We start from the raw sequence: 26,206 nt of genomic DNA on the forward strand, positions 1-26,206 counted from the left end.
CGGGCACATCCCCAGTAGGGGGTGTGCAGGAGGCAGCTGATTGATGACTCTCTCTCATCGATGTTTCTAACTCTCTCTCCCCCTTGCTCTCTATAAAAAATCAATAAAATATATTAAAATAAATAAATAAATAGCAAAGAGAACAACCTTGCAGCTTTTCCACTTCAACCCCCTATGTACTATAAATATGGCAGCTACATACCTTCAACTGATTATATGAATCACGAGTTTTGATCAATGGAAAACCCCTAAAGAAATATCAACAAATCAAATTATATTTTAATATAAGTACATCATCAGTTAACCCCAGTTAATAAAACTTGTCAGGATTATGTACAATATCCATATTGAATTTTATATAACAATAAATAAATTAGGACCGGTAAGGCTCCTAAAGGCTCCTCAAAATTAGGACCGGTAAGGCTCTGTTATGGAGATAACTGAATAGGATTTAGCATTTTAGCTTTGTGATAATTCTGAACTGCTGAGAGGCACCTTCAGTTCCTATGTCAGGATGGTTGAGATTTCTAGTCTAACTTCTTTAATGGGGATATTAATGGTTCTTCAATTTATGACTCCTAAGACTAGGATGGATTGAGATTAGAGTCTCAAAAAAAAGATACAAAACCACTAAATAATAAAACTAATGTGTAAAGACTGGGACCTCGGCACTATAGTTTATCTTACCTAATAATAGAGAAACATCTAAATTGACCATACCTCCGCTAAGCCCACAGCCAATCAGAGCGAGTATGCAAATTAACCCAACAAAGATGGCAGTTAATTTGCATACATACCTGGGTCTGGGGAACCTCCTCGGCACCCAGGTCACTCCCAGCTGGCCATCAGAGGGGTGGGGTGAGGGCCTCCCTCTTCCCAAGCCTAAAGCCTAGGGCAGAGGCCACGCCTGGGATTGGAGGGAAGTGGGGAAAAAAATCAATGAAAACATTTCCTCAGGTGAGGATAAAGGAAAAATAAAGAAATGTCATATCCTATGAAAGACACATCTTGAAAATGCTTAAAGAAAGTTGTCATTTTTTTCATGGTGAAGGGACTGGAGTCCGTGTTGATGAAAACACCTTGGTGGCTGCGGTGACTGGCAATGGCTGCAGCAGGGGGCGACAGGGCTGGCACCTTCCCCTGATCAGCCCAGTTGCCTCCTGCAAAGGGAGGCCAGACTGCAGCTTAGGTCTGCTCCTAATAGGGTGCAGGCCTAAGCCATCAGTAGGACATCCTCTGAGGGATTCCAGTATGTGAGGGAGGGCAGGCTGGGCTAAGAAAATCCCCTCCCCCAGTGCACAATTTTTGTGCACTAGGCCCCTAATACAATAATAATTCACATTAGCAGTCGACCAATGGAGACTACAATATATATCTGATCATTATACATGATCAATTTAATGTGAGCAATTTAATAAAAATTTTACATAGTACCTACTTCAAGTCCTATTTAAAATCAATTCTATTTTCTTAAGCAATTGTGAAACCCCAATTTCTTGAATACTACCAAGTAAGTCATTTGAACATAATTTATAGCAATCTAATTCACTGGCAAGCCTAAAATTATAGTTCAACTATTTAAAAAGACTTCTACATTTCAATGACAAATACTACTATAAACAGCTATCCCCTGGGTAAACATTCAGCTAAAACTAGTTAAATCTAGTGTAATTCACTAAAATGAGTTATGACAGTTGACTGAGTTACATTAAGTCTAATCCATACTTCTTCTTACTTCTGTGCTGCAGGGCTTGGCTCAACTGTACCAGCCTTTAATGAAATCTTTCTTATTCACACAATTAGAGATAATTTTAGTCTCATCTTGACTCCTACTGGGTTAAATCTGTTGTGATACTTAAGCAATAACTTTAAGTTCCCAATTATAATTACCTTAGTTTTTCTTTCTTAAAGGTGCTCTAGGCAAAAAACATTGTGTGAGTTATCTTTATCCCCTATAGAAACAGCCAGAGAGCTCCTTCCCACATAATAGAAACTCCTAAAGATAGGGAATAAAAATACTGTACCTGTTCCTTTTTGCACGTTCCGCAGTACGCCATGGCAGGAAACCAGACACGCCCGGCGGCAGAGGTTCAGGAGCATAATTGTCTTTCCCAAGGGAGTGTTTCCTTCCATTATTTGCAGGTTTCTTTGTAGCCAATCCTATGTTTGAGAAAACATTAAAAGAAAGATTCAGTATTCATTCAAGGACTACAGAACACTTAGCACATATGCACACTTAAAAAAAAATGCAAGCAGGCACTTAAAAATGATGCCAAAGCCATTAAAAACAGTGATTTTATAAAAATGTTTTTACATAAGCCAGCATTGTTTAAAAATATGTAACAAGCCGAGACCGGTTTGGCTCAATGGATAGAGCATCGGCTTGGGGACTGAAGGGTCCCGGGTTCGATTCCGGTCAAGGGCATGTACCTTGATTGCAGGCATATCCCCAGTAGGGGGTGTGCAAGAGGCAGCTGATAGATGACTCTCTCTCATTGAAGTTTCTAACTCTCTATCTCTCTCCCTTCCTCTCTGTACAAAATCAATAAAAATATATTTTAAAAAAAAATATGTAACAAGTTAATATTTTAACTAAAATACATTAAATGTGCAGAATATGCAAAAGTAAATAAAAAATATATCAAGGAAATAAAATTATACAGGATACGTTTTATGTACTATGCAGAAACACTTAGTTTATTGAATTTCAAAGATAGAGAAACAGATATCTACGACTCCTCATAATCAGAATCTTTTGAAGTAGACCAAAATTTCAACTTAAGATTAATTTTGCTATGTAAAAATGATCAAGGCTACAAGACTGAAAGTTGCTGGGTGGTAGGTGATCAAAGTTACTCTACTATAACTGTTGACCTTCATTGTTCCTTTTATTTCATGTAGAAAACACAAAAGAAATAAAATCCACTGGATAAAAGATCAAAATATGAAGACTTATCCTACATTTCAATACCAAAGAGTCAAGTATCATTACATAAAATATTTGGTAGCAAAAACTAGCCTACATTTTAATATTTTCTTTAGGACAAACCATATATTAAAAATCCCATTTAAATATTTTCACTGTTACTGAAAACAAATTATATATGGTTATATTTATCCTTGAAATCTATTTTACTATAGAAGATCTACTTAAGCAACATTAGTATGCAAAATAAAGCATATGTGGTAGTCAAGGACAAATATTTCATGTAGTATAGTTTACTGATAATCACATAATTCTGTGTGATTTCTCTGGATATATTTATATTATCTCTTAAAATATATAGGACCTCAGTTCATCTTATGCTATTATATTGTTATTTATCCTCAAACAAATAATGTTTGTGTATCTGTGATTTGTATGTGTATACCTTTTTCTTTAATTTCATAAATGAAAGCAAAAAATATTTGTAATGAAAACCAAAATAATTTACACTTCTCTTGTTAGATTTAAAAAATCCTAATAAATTCCTTTTTTTAATGTACACATCATTGTGTCATATGAATGTGACACAATTCACACAATTATTTAATCCATAAATATATAGCCAGACACTTATTTGGCTTAACTCTATGTCTCCAAATAACTGAGGCAAATAAAAAAAAAAGCCCAAGAAATAAAATTACTCTTAAAATAGCTCAGCAAGCTCACAAACTTGTACATTTGTTTAATTAAGTAAGAAAAATAATTTTTATTGTTCTATTCTCATTCCATGATGCCCTTTTACAACACCAGGTACTAAAATAATAGAATTTCTAATTATTTTTTAATATTTGAATGTTTTCTTATGTGTTTCCACTTCTAATATTATATTAAAACACTAACTTAGTTACTTTTAAGACTCTTATACATGATATAAACTTTTAATAATATATAATTAGTGTAATACTCTCAATTTCTTTGTATTTACTACTTGACTACTAAAATATCACTGTTTGGAAATAAAAACTGTAAGCAAATCATAAGATTTCTTCCGATTTAATAAACACTCTTACCAACTACTATTAAATACATTATTATTATTGTTATTGTTTAATCCTCATCCAAGGATATTTTTTCCTTTTTAAAAAAAATTATTTTATAAGGATTATATATACTTTAAGGTGTTTTTTTTTTAATTAAATATTTTATTGATTTTTACAGAGAAGAAGGAAGAGGGATAGAGAGCTAGAGAGAGAAACATCAACCAGCTGCCTCCTGCACACCCCCTACCTGGGATGTGCCTGCAGCCAAGGCACATGCCCTTGACCGGAATCGAACCAGGGACCACCTCAGTCCGCAGGCTGATGCTTTATCCACTGAGCCAAACCAGTTTCGGCAGGTGTGTTTTTTTTAATAATTGAAAGAAACAAAGTGTTAGCTCCCTCAACAACTTTAGGTGGGAATTTCCAAGAGGGGAATAAGAAGTAAAAGTGGAACTTAGAAGAAATTCTATTTCTTATAGCACAAAAGGATAGATAATTCTTTATTTTAAAAAAATCACCATGCAAACACAATGATAAAATTATCAAAGTGCACCCCAAGTTTTAACTGCAAAGCATTAGAAATAATCATCAACTAGAAAACATATTTAAAATAATAAACTTTTTATGAAGCCAAACAAGAAAATATGTTAAACAAAGGAAAATATTAGCATCTCGTTCTGAAATTATTTATTTCTACATTCTACAAATTCTCATAATCTGTATCAGAACAATTAGTCATCCTAATATGTATGTAGTTAATACTGTTTGTTACCATAAAAACTATATAATGAGAAGAGTCTTCAATTTTAGCACACCAGAAGACATAAGGGTATGACTTTTAGTAGAATTAAAGAGCGAAGAGTTACCAATTCTAATAGTAGCTTTTCCTTTTCGACCACTTCCCAGAATTATAGTTTTCTTTTTCTGTTTGGCAGTTTTCAATGGTTCTTTCACTGATGGAATAGTTATCCACTGATACTGGAAGAGGAATAATAAATAATCCATTTCAGATAAAGGTAATTTATGAGGGCTTGATCTTAATTGAAAATTTTAAGATATTTTAAGTTAAGAAAAGATTTGCAATCTGTATTTCTGGTACCCCAAATTAAAGATTCACACATTATTTAAAAAAACAGAAAGCCATTTCATTTGACTAAAAACTTAATTAAAGATGACAAAAACAACAATGGTAATTTTATTTTATTAGAAAAAGAAGAAAAAAATCAATGAAAGAGAAATTCTTCCTAGAGAAGTGAAACACATTATACCTCTGACTTGGCACTGCTTCCATTCTGGAGAACTTTTTTGATAACTGCTCTCATCACAGAATGATCTAAAGTAAAATAAATTGAAGTTATAGTAATTGTTTTCCAATGAGTGGCTATTTTCATTTATAAACAAAAGGCAATCAATTATTGCTTTTTCCTATAAAATTAAATATGAAATCCTCATAATGTAATTATATATCTAGTCCCATCTTTGCATATTCTAATTTCTTCTAAAAAACCTAAGATGAAAGTATGCCACTTCACACATTGCCCTCCCCCAAATGCTATTATTTTGACAGCAGCAAAGATCAAGTCTAAATACTTTATTAAAAAAAATTAAATATATATATATATATATATATATATATATATATATATATATATATATATAATTTATTTCAGAGAGGAAGGGAGAGGGAGAAAGAGATAGGAACATCAATGATGAGAGAGAATCATTGATCGGTTGCCTCCTGCACATCCTACACTGGGGATCGAGCCTGCAACCCAGGCATGTGCCCTTGACTGGAATCGAACCTGGGACCCGTTAGTCCACAGGCCAATGCTCTATCCATTGAGCCAAACAGCTAAGGTAGACTTGTTTCTTTATTACTATTTCCTTCATATGCCATACCTAATCTAATTGCAAGTCTTGTTAGCTACACCCTCAAAACACAATCTGAACTCAACCACTTTCATCAGCTGCAACTTTCCACTCTAAGGTAAGCCATAGCCATCTCTTATTTGGACCATTGTGATAGTCTTCAAACTGGTCTCCCTATTTGCTTCTTTATCCCCCCCACAAGTCTAATCTCCACACCAGGGTCATCTTATTGAAAGACTTCCCAGATGATGCCCTTTCCTAGCTCAAAATCCTTTGCTCATTTAGAGCAAGCCTCTGACCTTCAAGATCTTACAAGATCAGGTCCCTGACTAGCACCTTGATCTCACAGCATACTACCCTGTTTCCCCGAAAATAAGACAGTGTCTTATATTAATTTTTACTCTCAAAGATGCGCTAGGTCTTATTTTCAGGGGATGTCTTATTTTTCCATGAAGAAGAATATGGAACACATTTATTGTTAAATGAAAATAAAGGAAATGTATTACCTGTATACGGTACGGTAGTATGGTAGTTGTCAACACAAACCAGACAAACTGTGAATCCTACAGTATCAAGAATTTACTCATTTATTCAATGACAATCATGTCATCATCTTCTGGAACATCATCATAACAATCCAATTCCTGAATTTCCTGGTGAATTCCTTGTGACTCCATTTCTTTCAGAATCAGTGAACCAAATCTCTCATGTTTAGCAATAGCATTCATTCTGAGACAGAGCCTGGGGGGGCCTTATTTTCGGGGGGATGCCTTATATTTCACTCAGAAGGAAATCTGTAAGTTGGTCTTATTTTCGGGGAAACACGGTATGTTCTTCCTCACTGAGTGCTCTCTGGCCATGTTGGCTTCCTTGCTTTTCCTTAAATACTCCATCCAACCTGCCACCTTTGTGCCTGCATACTAATTGCTCTCCTTTCCTGGTATGTGCTTCCCCAGATCTTCCATGGCTTGCCTCTCTCTTCACTAAGGTCTCTTCCATTTGAATGTCACTTCTCCAGTAAAGCAGTCCCCTGGCAAACCTATCTAATACTAGAGGCCCAATGCATGAAATTCATGCAAGAGCAGGCCTTCCTTCCCCCGGCTGCTGGCATCCAGCCCAGGCTTTGTTCATACTTAATTATCATATTACACTTTTATTATTATAGATAATCCTATGTGCCTCCTCCAGTCTCCTTACTGCAAGGCGTCTTTGTACTTCTTACCATATAAAATGATACCACTTATCTCTTTACTCATTTCTATCTGAACTCCTCCACTAGAATGTAAATTCCATAAGGATAAGACTTTATGCTACAAAAGTATAAGATTAGGCAAGTAAATACCTTAGGTTTTAAAAATTGTCAATACACAAATAAATTATTTTTGTATGTTATTTGTTAACCATTAAAAAAATGGGGAGACCTACCAACAAGTGGATTTTTTCTTATATCCAGAATAACTAGAGTTATATTGTTTTCAAGGGCCTTGAGTAAAGTTTTTGCTCCTTCATTGGTGAGGCCACACTGCTGCAGGTCAAGTGCTGTTGATGAAAGACAAAAGATCATTTGCCAATTGTGTAGAGATTTAACACAGAGACAACTTTCACTTATTCATGTGGGGAAAAATCCTGTAGAAGACTAGTTATGGCAGGGTTTTAATATTAGGTACTGAAAAAAATTTTTTAAAAGTATATGCACACATAATACAAAAATCCAATTAAAAAAACACCTCTTCTTGGATATGCCAAGATTATCCTGCCTTTAGTACCAATAAATCATCTAGCATATTTTACAATTAGAGTTGAATAATAATTTCTATAATCTATGACTAAAAACATCACAAAAGAATCTCAGTTTTAATTAGCAAGGACGCTAACGGCATGTAAACCTCATAGGCAAAAACTGATTGGGCTCAGCTGCAGTATATTCTTTTGATCATGATCCTGAGCTCCAATTTACTCTTGAAACTAGTTAAAATGGGGAAGTAGAAAAAAAAATGTAATCATTAGATTTAGAATAAAAAAGACAAAAGAAGTCTAAGAGTATGCAAATAATGACAAATCCAAAGAATGTGTGAGTACATAATAAAATATATGTTAAATATGCCAAAAGCCCACCATGAAAGAATGTTACTCAAGAACTCTCTCTTGGAAAAGGTCAGACAAAGAAAAGAACAAATGACCATGTTTACTATTAGTTCTGAGGTTGTACAACCTACTCATTTAAACCAAAGGGAATATCACAAAATCATTGCTATAAATAGACATGTAAGAGGAAATTATGCCAGTCTTTAATAAAAGTTTTTATATCACTGTAAGTGTTAATATACTATTACATTAAAATAGCTGGAGTCTTTCAAAACCTCAGGGCACACAGAAATAAGAAGTCAGATATATAGATCTAAGAGAATATGATGTAACACTCACAAACTCTTACCACAGAATGGAAACAGACTATAATTATCCAACTAGCCGAACTGATTTAAAAAAAAAAAAAGTCAAGAAATCTCACTAGTAAATCAAATAAATACAAATTAAAACAATCAAATGTGATTGTTTTCTTATCAGATTAGGCCAAGACCATATAGCAAAAGCCTTTAAAATGTGCATATTCTTCTTCTTCTTCTTCTTTTTTTTTTAAATATATTTTATTGATTCTTCACAGAGAGGGAGAGGGATAGATAGCTAGAAACATCAATGAGAGAGATTATCGACCAGCTGCCTCCTGCACACCCCCCACCAGGGATGTGCCCGCAACCAATGTACATGCCCTTGACCGGAATCGAACCTGGGACCCTTCAGTTCGTAGACTGACACTCTGTCCACTGAGCCAAACCGGTTTCGGAAAAATGTACATATTCTTGAACCAGAAAAATTCTTTTTTTAGGAATTTAACCATCAGAGATGTAGGCAAGGATGTATATCACAGTGTTGCTTATTATAGTGAAAAACTAAAAATAGCTTATATATCTAGGAATGAATGAGCTAAGTATAGCATATTCATATAATGGAATGCTCAACTGCCACTAAAAATATTGTGGCAGATGTAAATTTACTGACTTGTTAAGATGCTCATATTATGCTAAATGAAAAAAATTATAAAATTTGAAATACCCAATTTCCATTTAAATGACATAAGCCAGTGTTCAAGAGGGTGCAGGTCTCATATACACTGTTAGGATAGATTATAAATTGGCACAGTATTTCTGGCAGGCAATTTGGCAACACATATCTAGTCTTAAAAATATGTCATACTTGGTCATCCACTTTTAGTAACATATTCTACAGAAGTAACATATTCTGCAGAAGTAATCCCGACGGACACAGAGATGTACATACAAAGTGTTCATTACACACGGTTTCCGACAGAGAAAAGCACAAATTGTCTAAATCTACGGTAATTGCAAATAATTGATTAAACTATTGCACAGCAATATAATGGAGTACTCATAATATTCCATTAAGTGAAAAAAGCAGGGATATGGCCCGGCTGATGTGATTCAGTGGTTGAGTGTCAACCTATGAACAAGGAGGTCATGGTTTGATCCTTCCTGTGGGGTGTGCAAGAGGCAGCTGATCAATGTTTCTCTCTCATCATTGATGTTTTTATCTCTCTCTCTGAAATAAAAAAGGGATATGAATAGTAAGTACACTACAATTCCATTTTTGTAATCTCTAACTATTTATTAAAAAGTAGACTGAAAGTACGATATTAAAAAAAAAAAGTAGACTGAAAGTACGATATCAAATTGAACAGTGATTATGTCTGGGAATTATTAAGATTATGGGTAATTAAAAAATATATATGCAACTCTTAAGAAAAGTTTAAAAGAACAATAAAAATTTTAGGATAAAATACGGCTTTAAGAAATACGACAATGATATTATGCCAAAAGCTAATTTAATATTATAAAATTCAATATTTTCAATTTTAGAATTTACCTCTAAGCCATAAATCCTCAGTAAGAGTTTCTGCAAAAGCACTTGCACCCAAGTCACCAATGAGCATGTTGCAATTCAAAGTGATGCGCCTCAAGCCAGCCATACAGTCAAGATCAGGTCTCCGGTAACGAAGACTCTCAGCCCAGGTTTCTTCATGTCTTCTCATGGTCTGATACTTCAAGGGTTTAATAAGATGAAATATGAGAACAAGATATGCATACAGAGTAGGACTTATTATGTTTGAAATTTACATACATACACCCAGTATATATGCCAGGAGAGTCAATTGAAGAGTTTACTCAATTCTAGTCTGCCAGTTATAAGACTGCAGCACTGGATGGCCTGTTGTTGATTAGGTATATATCGACAACTCAATTACATTATATGAATTTTATTTTCTTTATCCGCCAAGTCAGGAAATAGAGTCTACATTCTAGCATTGTTGAGGCTCTACATTCTGTTCTTCAGAGGTCTCCAAATGCTTGACTGTGCATCCCACATTTTAAAAACATATACTTTATTTATTGATAAGCTATATATATGTAATTCTGTGCATATATTTTATGTATATTATATACTACACAAAATTTTTAAATGATACAAAAATACAGAGGTTCCAATACTACTTAGGATATGAGAACCAAATGTGTATGCAAAACCAGTTTGACATGCCTTACAAAATTGATGGTTTTATTTTATATATATATATATATATATATATATATATATAAATATATATATATTCTCCTCCCCCCTCCCCACCCGCCCCAGAGGAAGGGAGAGGGAGAGAAAATAAGAAACATTGATGAGAGAAAAACATCAATCAGCTGCCTCCTGCACACCCCCTATTGGGGATGTGCCTGCAACCAAGGTACATGCCCTTGACCAGAATCAAACCTGGGACCCTTGAGTCCGCAGGCGAATACTCTATCCACTGAGCCAAACCAGTTAGGGAATGATGGTTTGATTTTTAACCACAGGTATTGTATGAAGAGCATTTTCAATTCTATATTCATAAAATAAATTTTGGCAACAGGAAAAACTGACGATAAAAATAAATCTGCCCTGGCCAGAGTGACTCAGTTGGTTGGAGCATTATCCCATACACCAAAAGGTGACAGTTCGATTCCTGGTCAGGGCACATACCTTGGTTTTGGATTCAGTCCCAGTTGAGGCATGTATAGAAGAAAAGTGATCAATGTTCCTCTCTCAAATTGGTATTTCTTTCTCTTCCCCCCACCCTATTTTTCTAAAAAACTCAAAAATAAATAAAAATAAAATATCTCATTACATTCTTGAACAAGAAAGTTCAAAATATTAATGTTATTTTTCTATTAATAACTTATTAAGAAACAGTAGAAATAACAGCATTTACATAGTGCTTATTATATGCCAGCCACTATTTTATACAAAATTATTTCATTTAACCCACATAATAAGGCACAGAAGTTAAAAAATGGGAGAGCTGGAATTTGAACCCAGGGCATTTGCTTTTAGAATCCTTGCTCTTGACTGTTCTCTTGGGGGGGTCAATGGACTTGCACTGTACAGGCCCAAAGGTAAAATGTCCAGCTTTGTGGGCCATACAGTTTCTGTTGAAACTACTCAACTCGATGTATAGGGTGGAAGTAGTCATAATTACTATGTCAACAAGTGGGTGTGACGGTGTTCCAAAAAAACCTTTAAAAAACAGGCGATGGGCTGAATTTGGCCATAGTCTACCTATCCCTGACTTATATCATCAAACTATTAAAAGAGGCTTTCTGTTGCTGAAACCGGTTTGGCTCAGTGGATAAAGCGTCAGCCTACGGACTGAAAGGTACCAGGTTCGATTCCGGTCAAGAGCATGTACCTTGGTTGCGGGCACATCCGTAGTGGGGAGTGTGCAAGAGGCAGCTGATCGATGTTTCTTACTCTCTATCCCTCTCTCTTCCTCTCTGTAAAAAATCAATAAAATATATTTTAAAAGGGCTTTATGTTAAAGTATTAGTAAGTAATTTTAGGCCTAAATATAGTAGGTATAACCACTGTACAGTTGTTAAAGCATTATTTTAAAAACTATATTTACAAAATGCTAAAATTGTAATTTTTATTAGTTTATAAATTACAGCAATTAACAGTAAATTTTGATATTTTTTCATGTAAGTAATTTGAACTTTCTTCATAGTATCACAATAAATTTTTTCAATGAGTAAAAATACATGAAAGCATTGTTTATGTTTTTACATTCAGTCTCTGATTTCTCAGATTAAGTGGACCATTTTTACTAAATGGTAGAACCCCAAAGTAAAACTGGTCATATTCTTCCAACAAAACTAAAACTATAATTACCACATGTACCAAAAGACAAAAATAATTTTTTTTTCAAGTGAAAGAGTTCTGATATATGATATAGATAAATATAGATATACACATAAAAATAACTGCCATTTGCATCAAAATAATAAACCGCTTCAATCACATATGTTTTCATGAAAATGTAAACAAAATTACCTTTAAGATCTTGGCCATGTGATATGCTCCCTGCCATGTCAGATTACACCCCGTGAAGTTTACTACCTTAATAGTGACAGAGTTCTTTATACCTTGACAGACAACTAAACAGAAAAAAACAACAATAACCATATGAGGTAAGATAAAGAGCCAGCCTGGTCAATCTTGATTTACTCGCTTCTCTTGAGTCTACTGGAGATTTATAGTTGTACTCTAAAAACCATCCTGTACGATTTTTGCAGAGAACAGATATGGATTGGTGCATTCTAAAATATAGCAGTAACAAAGCATTATTCCAGTTTATAGCAACAGTTTAATCCTATTTAGATGCTAAAACTGGATCTAAATTTGCAAATTTTATTCCCAACCACTCTATAAAGTACTATCAACCTTTTGAGACATAGAAAAACTAAAAAGACTAAGTCTTTCTATTCTCATTTCCTATAACCTCATCTCGATTATCAATCAACAACTTAAATGGAAATTATAAACCCAGAACTTTATTAGGTGATATATAATATACTAGAGCAATATACATTAGAGGACCTCAAAACTTGGTTCCCTCAAATTGAAATGCAGGCTTCCTCACCCCCATAGTACTTGGCATATATTTCCTATTTTAGCACACACCATAGTGCATTTTAATTATGGTTGCATATAGGTGTTTTAACGATTGAAAATCAATACTGACTTTTTTCTCTTTATATTTTGCTATTTCCCCTCCCTTAATATTTCTTAAACAAACATAAAAAACAAACAGTAAATACAAAATATTACATATTTGTGTAGCTGTGGCTTAACACAACCTTAAATACAATTAATTCAGAAAGTATTAAGCATGGCCAAAACAGGTTTGGCCCAGTGGTAGAGCGTAGGTCTGCGGACTGAAAGGTCCCAGATTAGATTCCGATCAGGGGCATGTACGTTGGTTGCGGGCACATCCCTGGTAGGGGGTGTGCAAGAGGCAGCTGGTCGATGTTTCTCTCTCATCGACATTTCTATCTCTCTATCTCTCTCCCTTCCTCTCTGTAAGAAATCAATTTAAAAAAAAAAGTATTAAGCATGATGAACTTTCATGTATAAGTGATATTGGACCAAGATTTGAGCAGGCACAAGAACAATTCAGATAGAGGCAGCACCAAGGAAAGATCCAGATAGGAATTAACATGGCATGTAGGGAATCATAAGATTAGTCTGATGAGAAGAGACTTAAGTAAGATTAAGACTCACTTTCTAAACCTCCATCTCCAATCGGACAATTTGCAAGAGACAGTTGCACCAAAGTAGTTGATTTATTCAATCCCTTTAAATGGGGAGAAAAAGTTAAACAATTTATTGGTTTAGTTTCCCCCAAAAGCAACTATTAGATGTTCTCAGGACACAATGGAGAAGGCTTACCTTGGTTAAAATAGTTAAATCTCTCTCTCTCAGAACTAGTCCATTTAGTTCCAGGTGCTTTAGAGCATTTGATGCACTTAAACAGCATTTAAGAGCTTTGCATAGCTGGAAGGTCACATCTTTGTTTCTTATTGCAGGAACTCGACTTCTGCAAACTTTACTTCTATCAGAACCTAAAGAAAAAGGATTATAAAGTTAGTGATTTCAACCAGACATTTTATCATCATTAAAAAGGATGAAGGTTTAGTTCCCAGTCAGGGCGCATACCTAGGTTTTGAGTTTAACCCCTTGTTGGAACAAGTATAGGAAGCAACTGATGGATGATTCTCTTTCCTTTTCTCTTCTTTTCTCTCCCTCTCTCTTACCCACCTCCTCTCTCTTTAAAAATAGAAATAAAAATAAAATTAAAAAATTTCTGGTGAGAATAAAAAAATTAAAAAGCATCTGCTCTATGCTAAGGCATAGAAATAACATCTACCCTTAAAGTCTTCTTTAAGGAGGGACACATGAAAACTCTAAACTTCAACCACATAAGATATAGAAACATAAACTATGTAAGCAAGCAAACAAACAAACAAAAAAACCCAGTCAACATAACAGCCATCCAGTGTGAATGAATAAAAAGCATATCTATTTTTGTCAGATTGGCAAAAATATATATTTTTTGCTGTGTCAGAAAATTTTAGTAATTAATGTGTGCTATGAGATGAAAAAGGTTAAAAATTGCTGATCTAGTCCTAACTAGTTTGGCTCAGTGGATAGAGCATCTGCCTGTGGACTGAAGGGTCCCAGATTCGATTCCAGTCAAGAGCATGTACCTTGGTTGCGGACACATTCCCAGTAGGGGAGGTACAGGAAGCAGATGATTGATGTTTCTCTATCATCAATGTTTCTAACTCTCTCTCCCTCTCTCTTCCTCTGTGTAAAAATCAGTAAAATGTCTCTTAAAAAATTGCTGATCTAGAAAGATGAGAATGACTACAGAGAAGAGTGGGAAGTGCATTAACTATAGGGGGAGCAAATGGGCAAAGACTTCCAAGCCAACATCTGTCAGGCACTGACAAAAAAGGCTAGGGTGCAAGTGGGGGAAGAGATAGAAATTAAAATAGAAAGGCTGGCCGGAGTAGGTCTGGGAGAGAGTACAGTTTGATGATCAGGGCTACCAATGGAACAGGTGCCTCTGCAGGATAGAAAAAGCACCCCACTGCTGAAGGGCCAATTACAATAGATAAAGGATTAGAAAAAGGTACCTACTTCAGATAAGAAAAAGCACCCCCTCATAGAGCCAACTAGCTCCATGAGACCTGTCAGAGCACAGCTCAGATTTCAAACCTCTGTATAGAACACAAGCTGTACAAACCAACATGCCATCATCCTGTGGGCATTAGCCGTTAGAGCATTTCTTTTAAGCTTATTTTTTTCATTTTATTTTATAAAATAAACAAGAGGCCCAGTGCACAAAATTCGTGTGCAGGGGGTGGGAGGTGTTATCCCTCAGCCTAGCCTGCACCCTCTCCAATCTGGAGAGGGCAGTCGGACATCCCTCTCACAATCCAGGACCCCTGGCTCCCAACTGCTCACCTGCCTGCCTGCCTGATTGCCCCAACCACTTCTGCCTGCCAGCCTGATTGACGTCTAGCCACTCCCCTGCCAGCCTAATCACCCCCTAACCACTCCCCTATTGGCCTGGTAGCCCCTAACTGTCCTCCCCTGCAGACTTGGTGCCCCCAACTGCCTGTCCCTGCTAGACCAATGACTCTTAACTGCCCTCCCTTGCCAGCATGGTCGCCCCTAACTGCCCTCCCCTTCCGGCCTGGCCGCCCCCAACTGCACTCCCTTGCTGGCCTACCCCCCCCCCCCCAACTGTCCTCCCCTGCAGGCCTGGTCCCCCCTCAACTGCCCTCTCCTGCAGGCCTGGTCCCCCCTCAACTGCCCTCTCCTGCATGCCTAGTCCCCCCTAACTGCCCTCCCCTGCAGGCCTGGTTACCGCCAACTATCCTCCCTTGCGGGCCTGGTCCCCCCTAACTTTCCTCCTCTGCAGGCCTGATAGCCCACAAATGCCCTCCCCTGCTGGTCATCTTGTGTCCACATGGGGGCAGCCATCTTGTGTGTTGGAATGATGGTGAATTTGCATATCACCTCTTTATTAGTTAGGATTTTTATTGATTTCAGAGAAGAAGGGGTAGGGAGAACTATAGAAACATCAGAGGTGACTGAGAATCACTGATCGGCTGCCTCCTGCATGCCCCACATTGGGGGATCATGCCCATAACCTGGGCATATGCCCTGATTGGGAATCGAACTGTGACCTCCAGGTTAATAGGTCAACCATTGAGCCATGCCAGCTGGGCAGCATACCCTTTCATTTTGGAAGATCACTCAAGGCAAGTGGGCAGATGAACTGAAAGAAACTGAACTTAGGGACAGCAAAACCAGCTAGAAGCTTCTGCAATAGCCCAGGCAAATGTAATTAAGGATGAAGAAGAAAATTTAGGAAGTTAAAATCTATAACCTAGACCCACTGGATGCAAGTGATAAAGAAGGTTCAGTAAAGGAACTCTGAAGATAATGGTCTATGTAAAACGTTTTTCTTACATTCAATATAAATATTAGGCAGGATTAAGTACAGTGGCCTTGATCTAAGGTCCCTTTCAACTGTAATTTCTTTTGATTTCTAAGTTAGTACTTTGGTTAAAGTCTTCAGAGGTACAGAACAGTTCCTATACCCGAATAAGATGCATATAATAACCTAACTTCTCTTCACCAGGGGATAAGTTGAACCGTCCTTGCAGAAGAGATAACAGATGGTGTGAATCCCAGAGCCTAGAAAAGGGCCTGGCACATGTCAAATGTTCAGGTTTTATTGGTTAAAAAGTAAATAAATAAGTAAATAAACAACCAATTCCTCTTCTAGATCTTCACACCCTAAATCTCTGTTGGCTACTCTCTGTTTATAAACATATTCAAGTGTGTCTATTTTCAGGCCTACGATTCTTGGGATCTTCTTTGTGGTACCCTCAGTTTCTCCCATGCCTTCAAAAAGCCATCAAACAGGTATGGATGCTCCAAAGGCTCCTCTTAAACATCAAAGATGAAGATCCTGTCCCCACCCTCAATCCCTTATGGTGCTCTGCCTATCACAGAAAAGTGCTGCTTTATTTTTATTTTTATTGATTTCAGAGAGGAAGGGAGGGGGAGAAAGAGATAGAAGCATCGATGATAAGAGAGAATCATTGATTGGCTGCCTCCTGCACACCACGCAATGGGGATGGAGCCCACAACCCGGGCATTTGCCCTGGAGGGGGTCCAGCCTTGACCTCCTGGTTCATAGGTCAATGCTCAACCACTGAGCCATGCTGATGGGGCAGAAAAGTGCTGCTTTAGATTGTCACCCAGCTTTGCTGCCTTCCCGCTGTTTACTGGTCACCCGGTTACACGCATTCTGTCTCTTTGATCTCTACAGACCCAGTCCTCCCTCTTTGTACCTTAATTTGGGCCCTTACATTGCAATTCACCTTCCTCCCAATCAGCTGCCTTCTGTAGGGAGGTCAGAGTGAGCTTACACTTCAAAAGTCCATCTCATCACCCTTGAGTGTTTCCCACCACTCTCAAGATAAGCATCCAAACAAGGTCCCTCCCTATTTGGCCCCCACCAGGGTTCTAGTCTCAATTCACTTATTTCTCAAACCTGGAGTTCTAGTCCCATACCGTAATTTTGCCAGATAGTCTTATATTTCTCAAACTTTGACATAGCTGCCTCTTCCTGCCATCTGAGTCGCTTCTACACAGTCTTAGAAAGAATGCCTCCTCCAAGGAGCCTTCCTTGAACCTTCCCTGCCAATATTTGCACTCTGAAGCTCCAGAACTCACTTCTTTCATGGTCCTGACTGCTGTGCTTGGGCTCACGGCAGCCTCTCCCCCTCCCCCCAGGAAAAAGACAGATCCTCCAGGCCAGAAGCCTTATCTCCAGCAGGTCAGGATCCTTTACATATGTAGCCCGCTAATTCTAAAAACCCATGGAAAGGGTGTTTTTTAATGTCAATTTTAATGTTGTCCAGTAGTTCAAAAGTAACCTGCCCATCTCACACAGAGTGTAAACCCTGGAATTTAAACCCTAGGCTGCATTCATGCTCTGTCCACTACATATGCTACTATTAAAGCAACCTCCCTACCCCCTCCTTATCCCCCAACAGAGAGTCCTGTCTTAAAATGCAGCAAAAGGCTGGGATGTAGAAAATTCCTAATCGCTTTGTTCTACATTAGGGAAAGTCATTGCATAAACAATCCTTGCTGGAGACAAGGATCCTGGCACTTGAACGATGAGCTCAGTCAGATCGGAGACTTGCTGGAGGAGACAAGGCTCCAGGTACTGTGCTAAGTGCTCACCAAGGATTAACTCGGGGGGGTGGGGGGGAGATCCTTGCCATCACCATATACAGGGTGTTAAGCCCAGGTTGCAGCTAAGAAAAAAAAGACCTAGAGGCTTTAACACGTTAAGCGCCATCCATGTCAGTCATGGTGAGTGACTGGACACTATACTTTCCATCCGGACCGGTCAGTCCCTGGTGCCGCCAGCAGATCGGTGAAATCGGGTATCGCGGACTACACCGAAAGGGAGGCAAAACAGGAAAGGCGCTTACTGTGTTAAGGAATTTGCCAAGCCGAAACCGGCTTGGCTCAGTGGATAGAGCGTCGGGTCTGCGGACTGAAAGGTCCCAGGTTCGATTCCGGTCAAGGGCATGTACCTTGGTTGCGGGCACATCCCCAGTAAGGGGTGTGTGCAGGAGGCAGCTGATCGATGATTCTCTCTCATCGATGTTTCTAACTCTCTCTCTATCCCTCTCCCTTCCTCTCTGTAAAAAATCAATAAAATATATTTAAAAAAAAAAAAAAAAAAAGCCGAAACCGGTTTGGCTCAGTGGATAGAGCATCAGCCTGCGGACTGAAAGGTCCCAGGTTCGATTCCGGTTAAGGCATGTACCTTGGTTGCGGGCACATCCCCGGTAGGGAGTGTGTGCAGGAGGCAGCTGGTCGATGTTTCTCTCTCATCGATGTTTCTAGCTTTCTATCCCTCTCCCTTCCTCTCTGTAAAAAATCAATAAAGTACATTTTTTTTTTTTTTTTTAAGGATTTGCCCAGGGTCACCGAGCTGGTCAGACCCCTGGGCCGCGCGCCGCACCGGCCCAGCGCCCAGGCTCCGCCCGGCCCCGTTTAAAATCCCCGCTGCGCGGCACCGACACCAGGAAGGACCACGAGACGCGGGAAACTACAAACCCGGTTCGCCGAGCGCCGTCGGGAAGAAGCTCTTGATGGAGACCAGGGGCAGGTCTTTGTTGATCTTGAGCGTATTGAGGAGCGGCGTCCAGTCCCCCAGGCCGAGGCGGTCGGCGTCGAAGTCCAGCACGCCCTCCCGCAGGCTGGCGCGCACGGCGGGCAGCGGCACCGCGTCCTGCAGCGCGCACAGGTACTCGTAGTGGGAGAAGAAGTCGGCCGCGGAGTCACGGCGCACCTTCACCGAGTCGATCATGGCCGGGGGGCGGCCTCGGGGACACCGGCGGTGGAGGAGGAGGCGACGCCCGCCCCTGGCCGGGAGCCCCCCTCCCCGATCGCCTCCGGGCTTGTCGAGCGCCCACGGCCCGAAGACTGCGGCTCCGCAGGAGCAGCGAGCGGGTCGGCCAGAAGGCGCAGGGACCTGGACTCCAGTTAAGTCGCCCCTGGAAGCCGCGCTCCCGCGCCGCTTCCCGCCGCGCGGCGCCGACCGTTGGCGCCCGCCCCCCAACCCTCGGCGGCGCGGGGCTGCGGCTCCAGCCGGCGGGAGGGTGCCCGCGGGGCGGGGCGCTGACGTCAGCGCGCTGGCCGTGCGTCCGCACGCAGGCCCCGCCTCTTGTGGGCGGTGCTTGAGGCCGAGGGCGGGACCTTCGAGGCGAGGGCGGTGCAAGAGGTAAGGGGTTTAGGAGTCTGGGGCTCCCAAAAAGGGTTTACGGGTGGATCCGAATGAAAATGGGATATAATTAAAAATGACACACACACACACACACACACACAAAAATAAATAAATAAATAAAAGTGGGATATGATGTAGCCACGCATTTTTAAAAGTAGCCTAAACTCCTCTTGAGTGTCTGGGCTTGCACCCCCCAGGCCAGGGAGGACAGTCGGTAAGGGGATTGTAGGAACAACGGTGGTCAATGGCATCTTGAACGTCTCTGTCAATTTCTGCAAAAACGCTTTAATTCCTGTAGTTTCTCATGGCTGTTGGCAAATTGTAACATGTCCCACGAACTCAGGACATTGCTGTGGTTAATACTATCTCTTTGTTTTGTACTGATGATGGTGATGATGATTAACTCAAGTACCTAGTACTTTTCTGTTTCTGAGGCATTATTTTAAGTCCTGAGTGTGTGAAATCATTAACTTCCTAACAGTTTCACAGAGAGTTTACTGTTGAATATCCATTTTACAAAAGAGAAACTGAGGCATAGGAATTCACAGCTAAGTGGAAGAATTCAGACAATTTTTGTATTAAGTTAAACAAGGAAGCCTGCCATTTGACATGTGTCTCTAAGGTGGTGGCTTACGCCAACCAAAATAGAAGCCTGTTAATGTCTCAAGTTATGAAAATCTAAGGACAACCAATCACAAACAGCCACCCAGGCTTTAATCGATAGGCAGTCAATGATTTCCTTGCTTTGCTGCTTCCTTTTTTCTTATAGAAGTCTCTCCCCAGGTCCTAACAGCTTCCAGTTTGGTGCTGGACGATTTGAATTGATTTTTGCTTAAATAAATTCTTTAAAAAAAATGTAAATATGCCTCAGTTTATCTCTTAACATTGGTTTTAGAACCTGTATGTATTTGTATTCAGTTTTTGGAATAATGATCGTCATCAGGCCTTAGGCATTAGGTTTACCGCATTCCTCTTCTGTTCACTGCACGTTGGATACCTCCACCCACTACAAACATGCACACACTCCACGAAAATACCTTAGATGTGGTCAGTATAGTTTTCACATGCAACACTCTCAAGTTATAATAGACACACAACACATATCCACATTTTGGTTAATGACAGACTGCAGATATATGATGCTGTTGTGCCATATAGCCTAGGTAATGTAGTAGGTTATCCCTTTATGATGTTTGCACAATGACAAAATTACCTAAGGACGCATTCCTTAGGACATATCTCCGTCATTAAGTGGTACATGACTGGATAGCAAACTCTCCAACCAGTTATGAAATGAAATATTACCACTCCCATTGAAGAGTCCCGTGTAACCACTCTCCCAATCACAACCACTCTTTAACTGATCCCGGATAACTGCTCTCCTGAACTTGGTATTCATCATTTCAATATATATCTTTAAATTTCTGCTACATTTGTAAGTATTTTTAAACAACGAATAGCATTCCACTATTTTTTTTCTTCTGCTCCTTGCTTTATTTAGTGTTATCTTTGCTAGGTTCATCCAGGCCAACATATAGAAATATACTTCATATATTTTCCTTGCTGTATAGACTCCATATTTTCCTTGCTGTATAGGATTCCTGTGTAGCACAATGCAATAATTGGTCTATTTTCCTGTTAATGGAAATTGAAATTGTTGCCAATTTTCTGCATGATTTTTTTTTTGTTTCTATGTCCATTTTTTAGTTCTCACATCACTTAATATAGCTGCCCACCATTTTCTTAAAGCTCCCTCTTTCCTGTTTTCCACAAAACCACCTGATTTCACTTAAGTCCTTCTCTGTCTCATTCATTGGTCTATTTTCCTGTTAATGGAAATTGAAATTGTTGCCAATTTTCTGCATGATTTTTTTTTTGTTTCTATGTCCATTTTTTAGTTCTCACATCACTTAATATAGCTGCCCACCATTTTCTTAAAGCTCCCTCTTTCCTGTTTTCCACAAAACCACCTGATTTCACTTAAGTCCTTCTCTGTCTCATTCTTGGATGTTTCTTGCTTACTCATTCTAAATGTTGGTGTTTTTCAGGTTCCCTTCCATAGAGTTCAGCCCTCTGACATGTCACAGTTTCTCTGGGTGATCTTATCTCCTGCTCAGGCTTAACTGCCTCCTCCAGGCTGATGACTTGTAGCAAAGACATCTCTCTCCAAACTCAGACTGCCTGTAGAAAGTTTAAGATCTCTCCTTGCCCCCAACGTCAGATTTGTAGTCTTGGCTCCTTCATGATTTGACTCCCTTAGTTGCCTTATTTCTTGCTTCATTTCTCCTTGCATGTTTTTCTGATACACAGAACTGCCCGAAGTTTCTGATGTTGTCTCATTCCTACCTGGACCTTTAAAGATGCTGCTCCAGCCGAAACAGGGTTGGCTCAGTGGATAGAGCATCCGTCTGTGGACTGAAAGGTCCCAGGTTCGATTCCGGTCAAGGGCATGTAACTTGGTTGCGGGCACATCCCCAGTAGGGGGCGAGCAAGAGGCAGCTGATCGATGACTCTCTCATCGATGTTTCTAACTCTCTACTCTGTATCTCTCTCCCTTCCTCTCTGTAAAAATAATCAATAAAATATATTAAAATAAATAAATAAATAAATAAATAAATAAATAAAGATGCTGCTCCATGCCCAGCCAGTGTGAACATCAGCCCATGAACCAGGAGATCATGGTTCGATTCAGGTCAGAGCACATTACTGGGTTTGCAGGCTCAATTCCCAAGAAGGGGCATGTAGGAGGCAGCCGATCAATGATTCTCTCATCAATATTTCTATCTCTCTATGTCTCTCCCTTTTCCTCTCTAAAAATCAATAAAAAATATTTTTAAACGGGTGCTGCTACTTTACCTAAGACCCTCCTTTTTTACTCCCTCCCTAATGGATTAACTTGCACTTGTTTCCCGGCTTCAGTTTGGGGGTCACTTTCTTGCGAAGCATTCTTTCCCTAATCCTCATTTCTCTTTTCCTGATTGTTTAGTGCCTAACTGCTCTGTTTTCTGACATCCCTGTCTAATTACACTTAATATATCCAAAGATAAGTGTATTTTTACATGGTTTCCTTTCATAAACTATAATCCCTTTGAATGCAGGGACCATGTCTCATGCATGCCTATACTCCCTATGTCTAATCTAGCACAGTGCTGACACCAACATAGGAAGTGCTGATTAGTGACTATGGGAGCAATCATAATCACTACCAGTCACTACCACTGCCTACAGGTATAGCTCAGGAAAACCAAGATATTAATTAATCATTTAATATATTAACTTACTTCCCCCCTCCCCCCAAGCTTACTTTCTTTTCTGTCGGGCAAGATTTTTTTTTTTTCTTTTCAAAATTTGCCTGACAATCTCCTCTCTACTACCATTTAATTATGGCTTAATAGTTCTTCTTTTGGCTCCTATGGCTTTGGGCATCTGGTGGGTTCTACTCACATGCTTCCCTGAATGCAGTGAACAAAAGCTGCCTCCGCACAGCAGCTCTGGGCCCTCTGACCATCCAGTTTATGCTTGGCCTGAGACAAAAGGCTTTGGCTTCCCTGCAGGCACATGCGGTACAAGAGATGGACTCACCTTCTGCAGGGGTCTGGTGAGTGAAGGTTTGACTAGAGTACAGTTTAAGTGGGATCATTTTATCTCTTTCATTGTACTCAACTCCTAGTCCATCCTGACATTATATTGTACATGGACTTACAAGCCAAGTTACTTTTCCATGGAACCTCAGGGCTAATGCTATGTGCTCATCTCTAACATTCATCTCTGCACCTGTGTTCTAGAGTTATGAGTTTATTGGACCCAGTCCCAGAGCTACAAAATAGGCTTTTGTGTTTTAAGTGACATGTGATCCATATTTCTCTTTTTCAATTGCTTACTTACAGCTATTTACAATGGCTTTTCCAAATCCCATTCACTCTTTTCATATCACCACTAGACTCTTTATATATATATATATATTTACTGATTTTCAGAGAAAGAGACATCAATGATGAGAGAAAATCATTGATTGGCTGCCTCCTGCACTCCATCTACTGCGGATTGAACCCGCAACCTGGACTTATGCCCTTAACAGGAATTAAACACAGGAATTCTTCAGTCCACAGGAAGATACTCTACCCACTGAGCCAAACCAGCTAGGGCTGGACTCTTTTTTTATAACTCTTATTTCACCAGGAAAATAAGGTTTCAGATAAAACTTGTCTTCTTGCCGAAACCATTTTGGCTCAATGGATAGAGTGTCGGCTTGGGGACTGAAGGGTCCGGGTTCGATTCCAGTCAAGGGCATGTACTTTGGTTGCGGGCATATCCCCGGTAGGAGGTGTGCAAGAGACAGCTGATCGATGACTCTCTCTCATCGATGTTTCTGACTCTGTATCTCTCTCCCTTCCTCTCTGTACAAAATCAATAAAATATATATTAAAAAAAACTAAAAAAAACTTGTCTTCTTTCCACTCCCACTTCTTTCCACTCCGCTTCCTTCCTAGACCCATTTTCTTTCTTTCTTTCTTTCTTTCTTTCTTTCTTTCTTTCTTTCTTTCTTTCTTTCTTTCTTTTAAATACATTTTATTGATTTTTTACAAAGAGGAAGGGAGAGGGATAGAGAGTCAGAAACATCGATGGAGAGAAGCATCCATCAGCTGCCTCCTGCACACTCCCTACTGGCTATGCACCCGAAACTAAGGAACGTGCTCTTGACCAGAATCGAACCTGGGACCCTTGAGTCCACAAGGCGACGCTCTATCCACTGAGCCAAAACGGTTAGGGCTAGACCCATTTTCATAATGCAGCCATCACTACTTCCTCTTTAGATCCTTCTGTGGTTTCCCATCGCTCTTAGGATAAAGACAAACCTCCTCCTCACTGTCTAAAATAATGCTGTTTAATGTAAAGTCCACAGACTGGCGTCTGTTTGAAATCTGTTACTGTTCTATAAAATAAGGAGTTTGCTTCAGAATGTAAATCACATGGGCACTATCTGTTCAGCAAGCAAGACTTACTTGAGGAAGGAAGCAGTGTGTCAAGTTACATTCTAGAACAAGCTCCTTATCTCAGTGTAACCTACAGGACACTGTTCCCTGGGCATGGAGAAGGCATGATCTCCGAAGCCTTGTCTTGCACCCCGTTACCTTTCATTCTCAGTAATCCAGCCTACAGAGGCCTCCTTTCAGGCCTGATTCTAACAGGGGTTCACTGTTCATGCCACACCTCCCAAGGTTCCTTGATTGTGCCATTGCGCTATTCCAAACCTTCCTTGACACCCGTTTCTAACATAATGCTGCCCAAATTATTGAGATTGACATTTAAGACCCACCATAAGTTGGCTTTGACTTCACTTTCCAGTCTTTTTTAAAAAACCTCATGGGTCTAATTGTCTACTTCTTTGCCCCATTCCAGCTCTACCTATTATAATGTAAAAAAAAAATTTTCTTGGCCCTGGTTCTCTTGGAAAACTTCATTGAGAATCCAAGCAAGATATGGACCTCTTCTCTCTTCTGAACTTGTAAACAGTTTACAGGGCACACCTGGAACTGCCATCAGTACCTACAGCTTATTTGTCCCTTTGGTATCTAAGCTCTGAGAGAGCAGAGATGCATTACACAGATAATCAACCTGATCAGTAAGGACTTGAATGAATGAATGCATGAATGGATCACCATGAGAATGTGTTCTCTGGCTATTGCTCTCTTTTTCTACTTTCAAGTTTCTGTAGTTATGTTTAGACAATACATTGCTTCAAAGCAACACAATACCCAAGCTCACAGGGTTGCGAATAGCTGCTAAGAGCATCCTGCCACCACTTACAGAACAGCATGTTCTCCCTTTCAACTGGTGAGAGCAGGGTTCAATAGTTATTAAGTGCCTTTGTTCACTTGGCAGTTAGAGGCACTGGGGGCATCCATTCTCTATACTCAGCAAAATGCCCATTTTGATTGTAATTTTCTCCTGTGAATAACAGCTGTCTGCAAAGATGTTCCTTTCAATGTTCTATCTTTTTAGATTTATAAAAGCATTTTTAACTACATATAAGCAGAAAATGAATAGAAAGAACTTTGCATTATATTTAGTAAACGTTTGGGGAGATGTCTATGGCACATGGCCAAAATTATTTGGGGGAAACTTTAACTCTGTGAATTGTCTTGAAGAGGCACCAAGAGTTCAAGAATTCTCAAAATTCCTGGGTTATACACAGTTGGCACAGAGGCAGCCATCTACAAAGCAATGATTTGGAGGATGTCATGTTAGCTGGGGTTGCAAACATGCTGTGGGACAAATTACCCGAGACTCAGTGACATAAATAAGATTTTTATTTTCTTGCATGGGTTAGCTTTAGTGACTTGTGTTAGACCTCCAGATGACTGGATTTGCTTCATGCTTTGGGTCAGTTTGAGGTCTGTCCCACACCAGGGCCCTGTGGAAGGACATTGTGGAGCTCCCAGGGCACATTCTTCTCATGATGGTCACTGAAACACCGGAAGTGAGCCTAATGTACTAGCTAATTTGATTTTTTTTTTTTTAATTCTTACCCGAGGATATGTTTATTGATTTTAGAGAGCGAGAAAGGGGGAGAAAAAAGAGGGAGAGAGAGAAACA

General features: G+C 39.3%; 2 protein-coding genes and 1 long non-coding RNA gene across 8 annotated transcripts in view; 2 read left to right on the plus strand and 1 right to left on the minus strand.

Annotated features, from left to right (window-relative positions):
- Nucleotides 1-19,192, minus strand: part of CEP78 (centrosomal protein 78) — a gene marked incomplete at its 5' end in the record, with an annotated part of 32,613 nt that extends 13,421 nt beyond the window's left edge. For 2 of the 3 annotated variants that reach the window (XM_084899425.1, XM_084899424.1), the window contains 10 exons: nt 203-248; nt 2,025-2,160; nt 4,833-4,944; nt 5,235-5,299; nt 7,261-7,374; nt 9,775-9,949; nt 12,268-12,371; nt 13,498-13,570; nt 13,666-13,838; nt 18,940-19,192. In XM_084899425.1, the coding sequence (XP_084755551.1) occupies nt 203-248; nt 2,025-2,160; nt 4,833-4,944; nt 5,235-5,299; nt 7,261-7,374; nt 9,775-9,949; nt 12,268-12,371; nt 13,498-13,570; nt 13,666-13,838; nt 18,940-19,192 (1,251 nt within the window). The remainder of the gene's footprint in view (nt 1-202; nt 249-2,024; nt 2,161-4,832; nt 4,945-5,234; nt 5,300-7,260; nt 7,375-9,774; nt 9,950-12,267; nt 12,372-13,497; nt 13,571-13,665; nt 13,839-18,939) is intronic. The other variant, XM_084899426.1, reaches the window with a different exon arrangement.
- The window catches only part of LOC311630442, a 930,538-nt gene that overhangs the window by 242,670 nt on the left and 661,662 nt on the right, over nt 1-26,206 (plus strand). The gene's annotated exons all lie outside the window — the stretch shown is intronic.
- Nucleotides 19,191-26,206, plus strand: part of LOC311630437 (uncharacterized protein) — a gene marked incomplete at its 5' end in the record, with an annotated part of 34,745 nt that continues 27,729 nt past the window's right edge. For 3 of the 4 annotated variants that reach the window (XM_084899434.1, XM_084899436.1, XM_084899435.1), the window contains one exon: nt 19,191-19,606. In XM_084899434.1, the coding sequence (XP_084755560.1) occupies nt 19,191-19,606 (416 nt within the window). The remainder of the gene's footprint in view (nt 19,607-26,206) is intronic. The other variant, XR_014796378.1, reaches the window with a different exon arrangement.

This window comes from Pipistrellus hanaki, assembly GCF_964339955.1.
Source record: "Pipistrellus hanaki genome assembly, chromosome: 11".
Taxonomy (NCBI): Eukaryota; Metazoa; Chordata; class Mammalia; order Chiroptera; family Vespertilionidae; genus Pipistrellus; species Pipistrellus hanaki.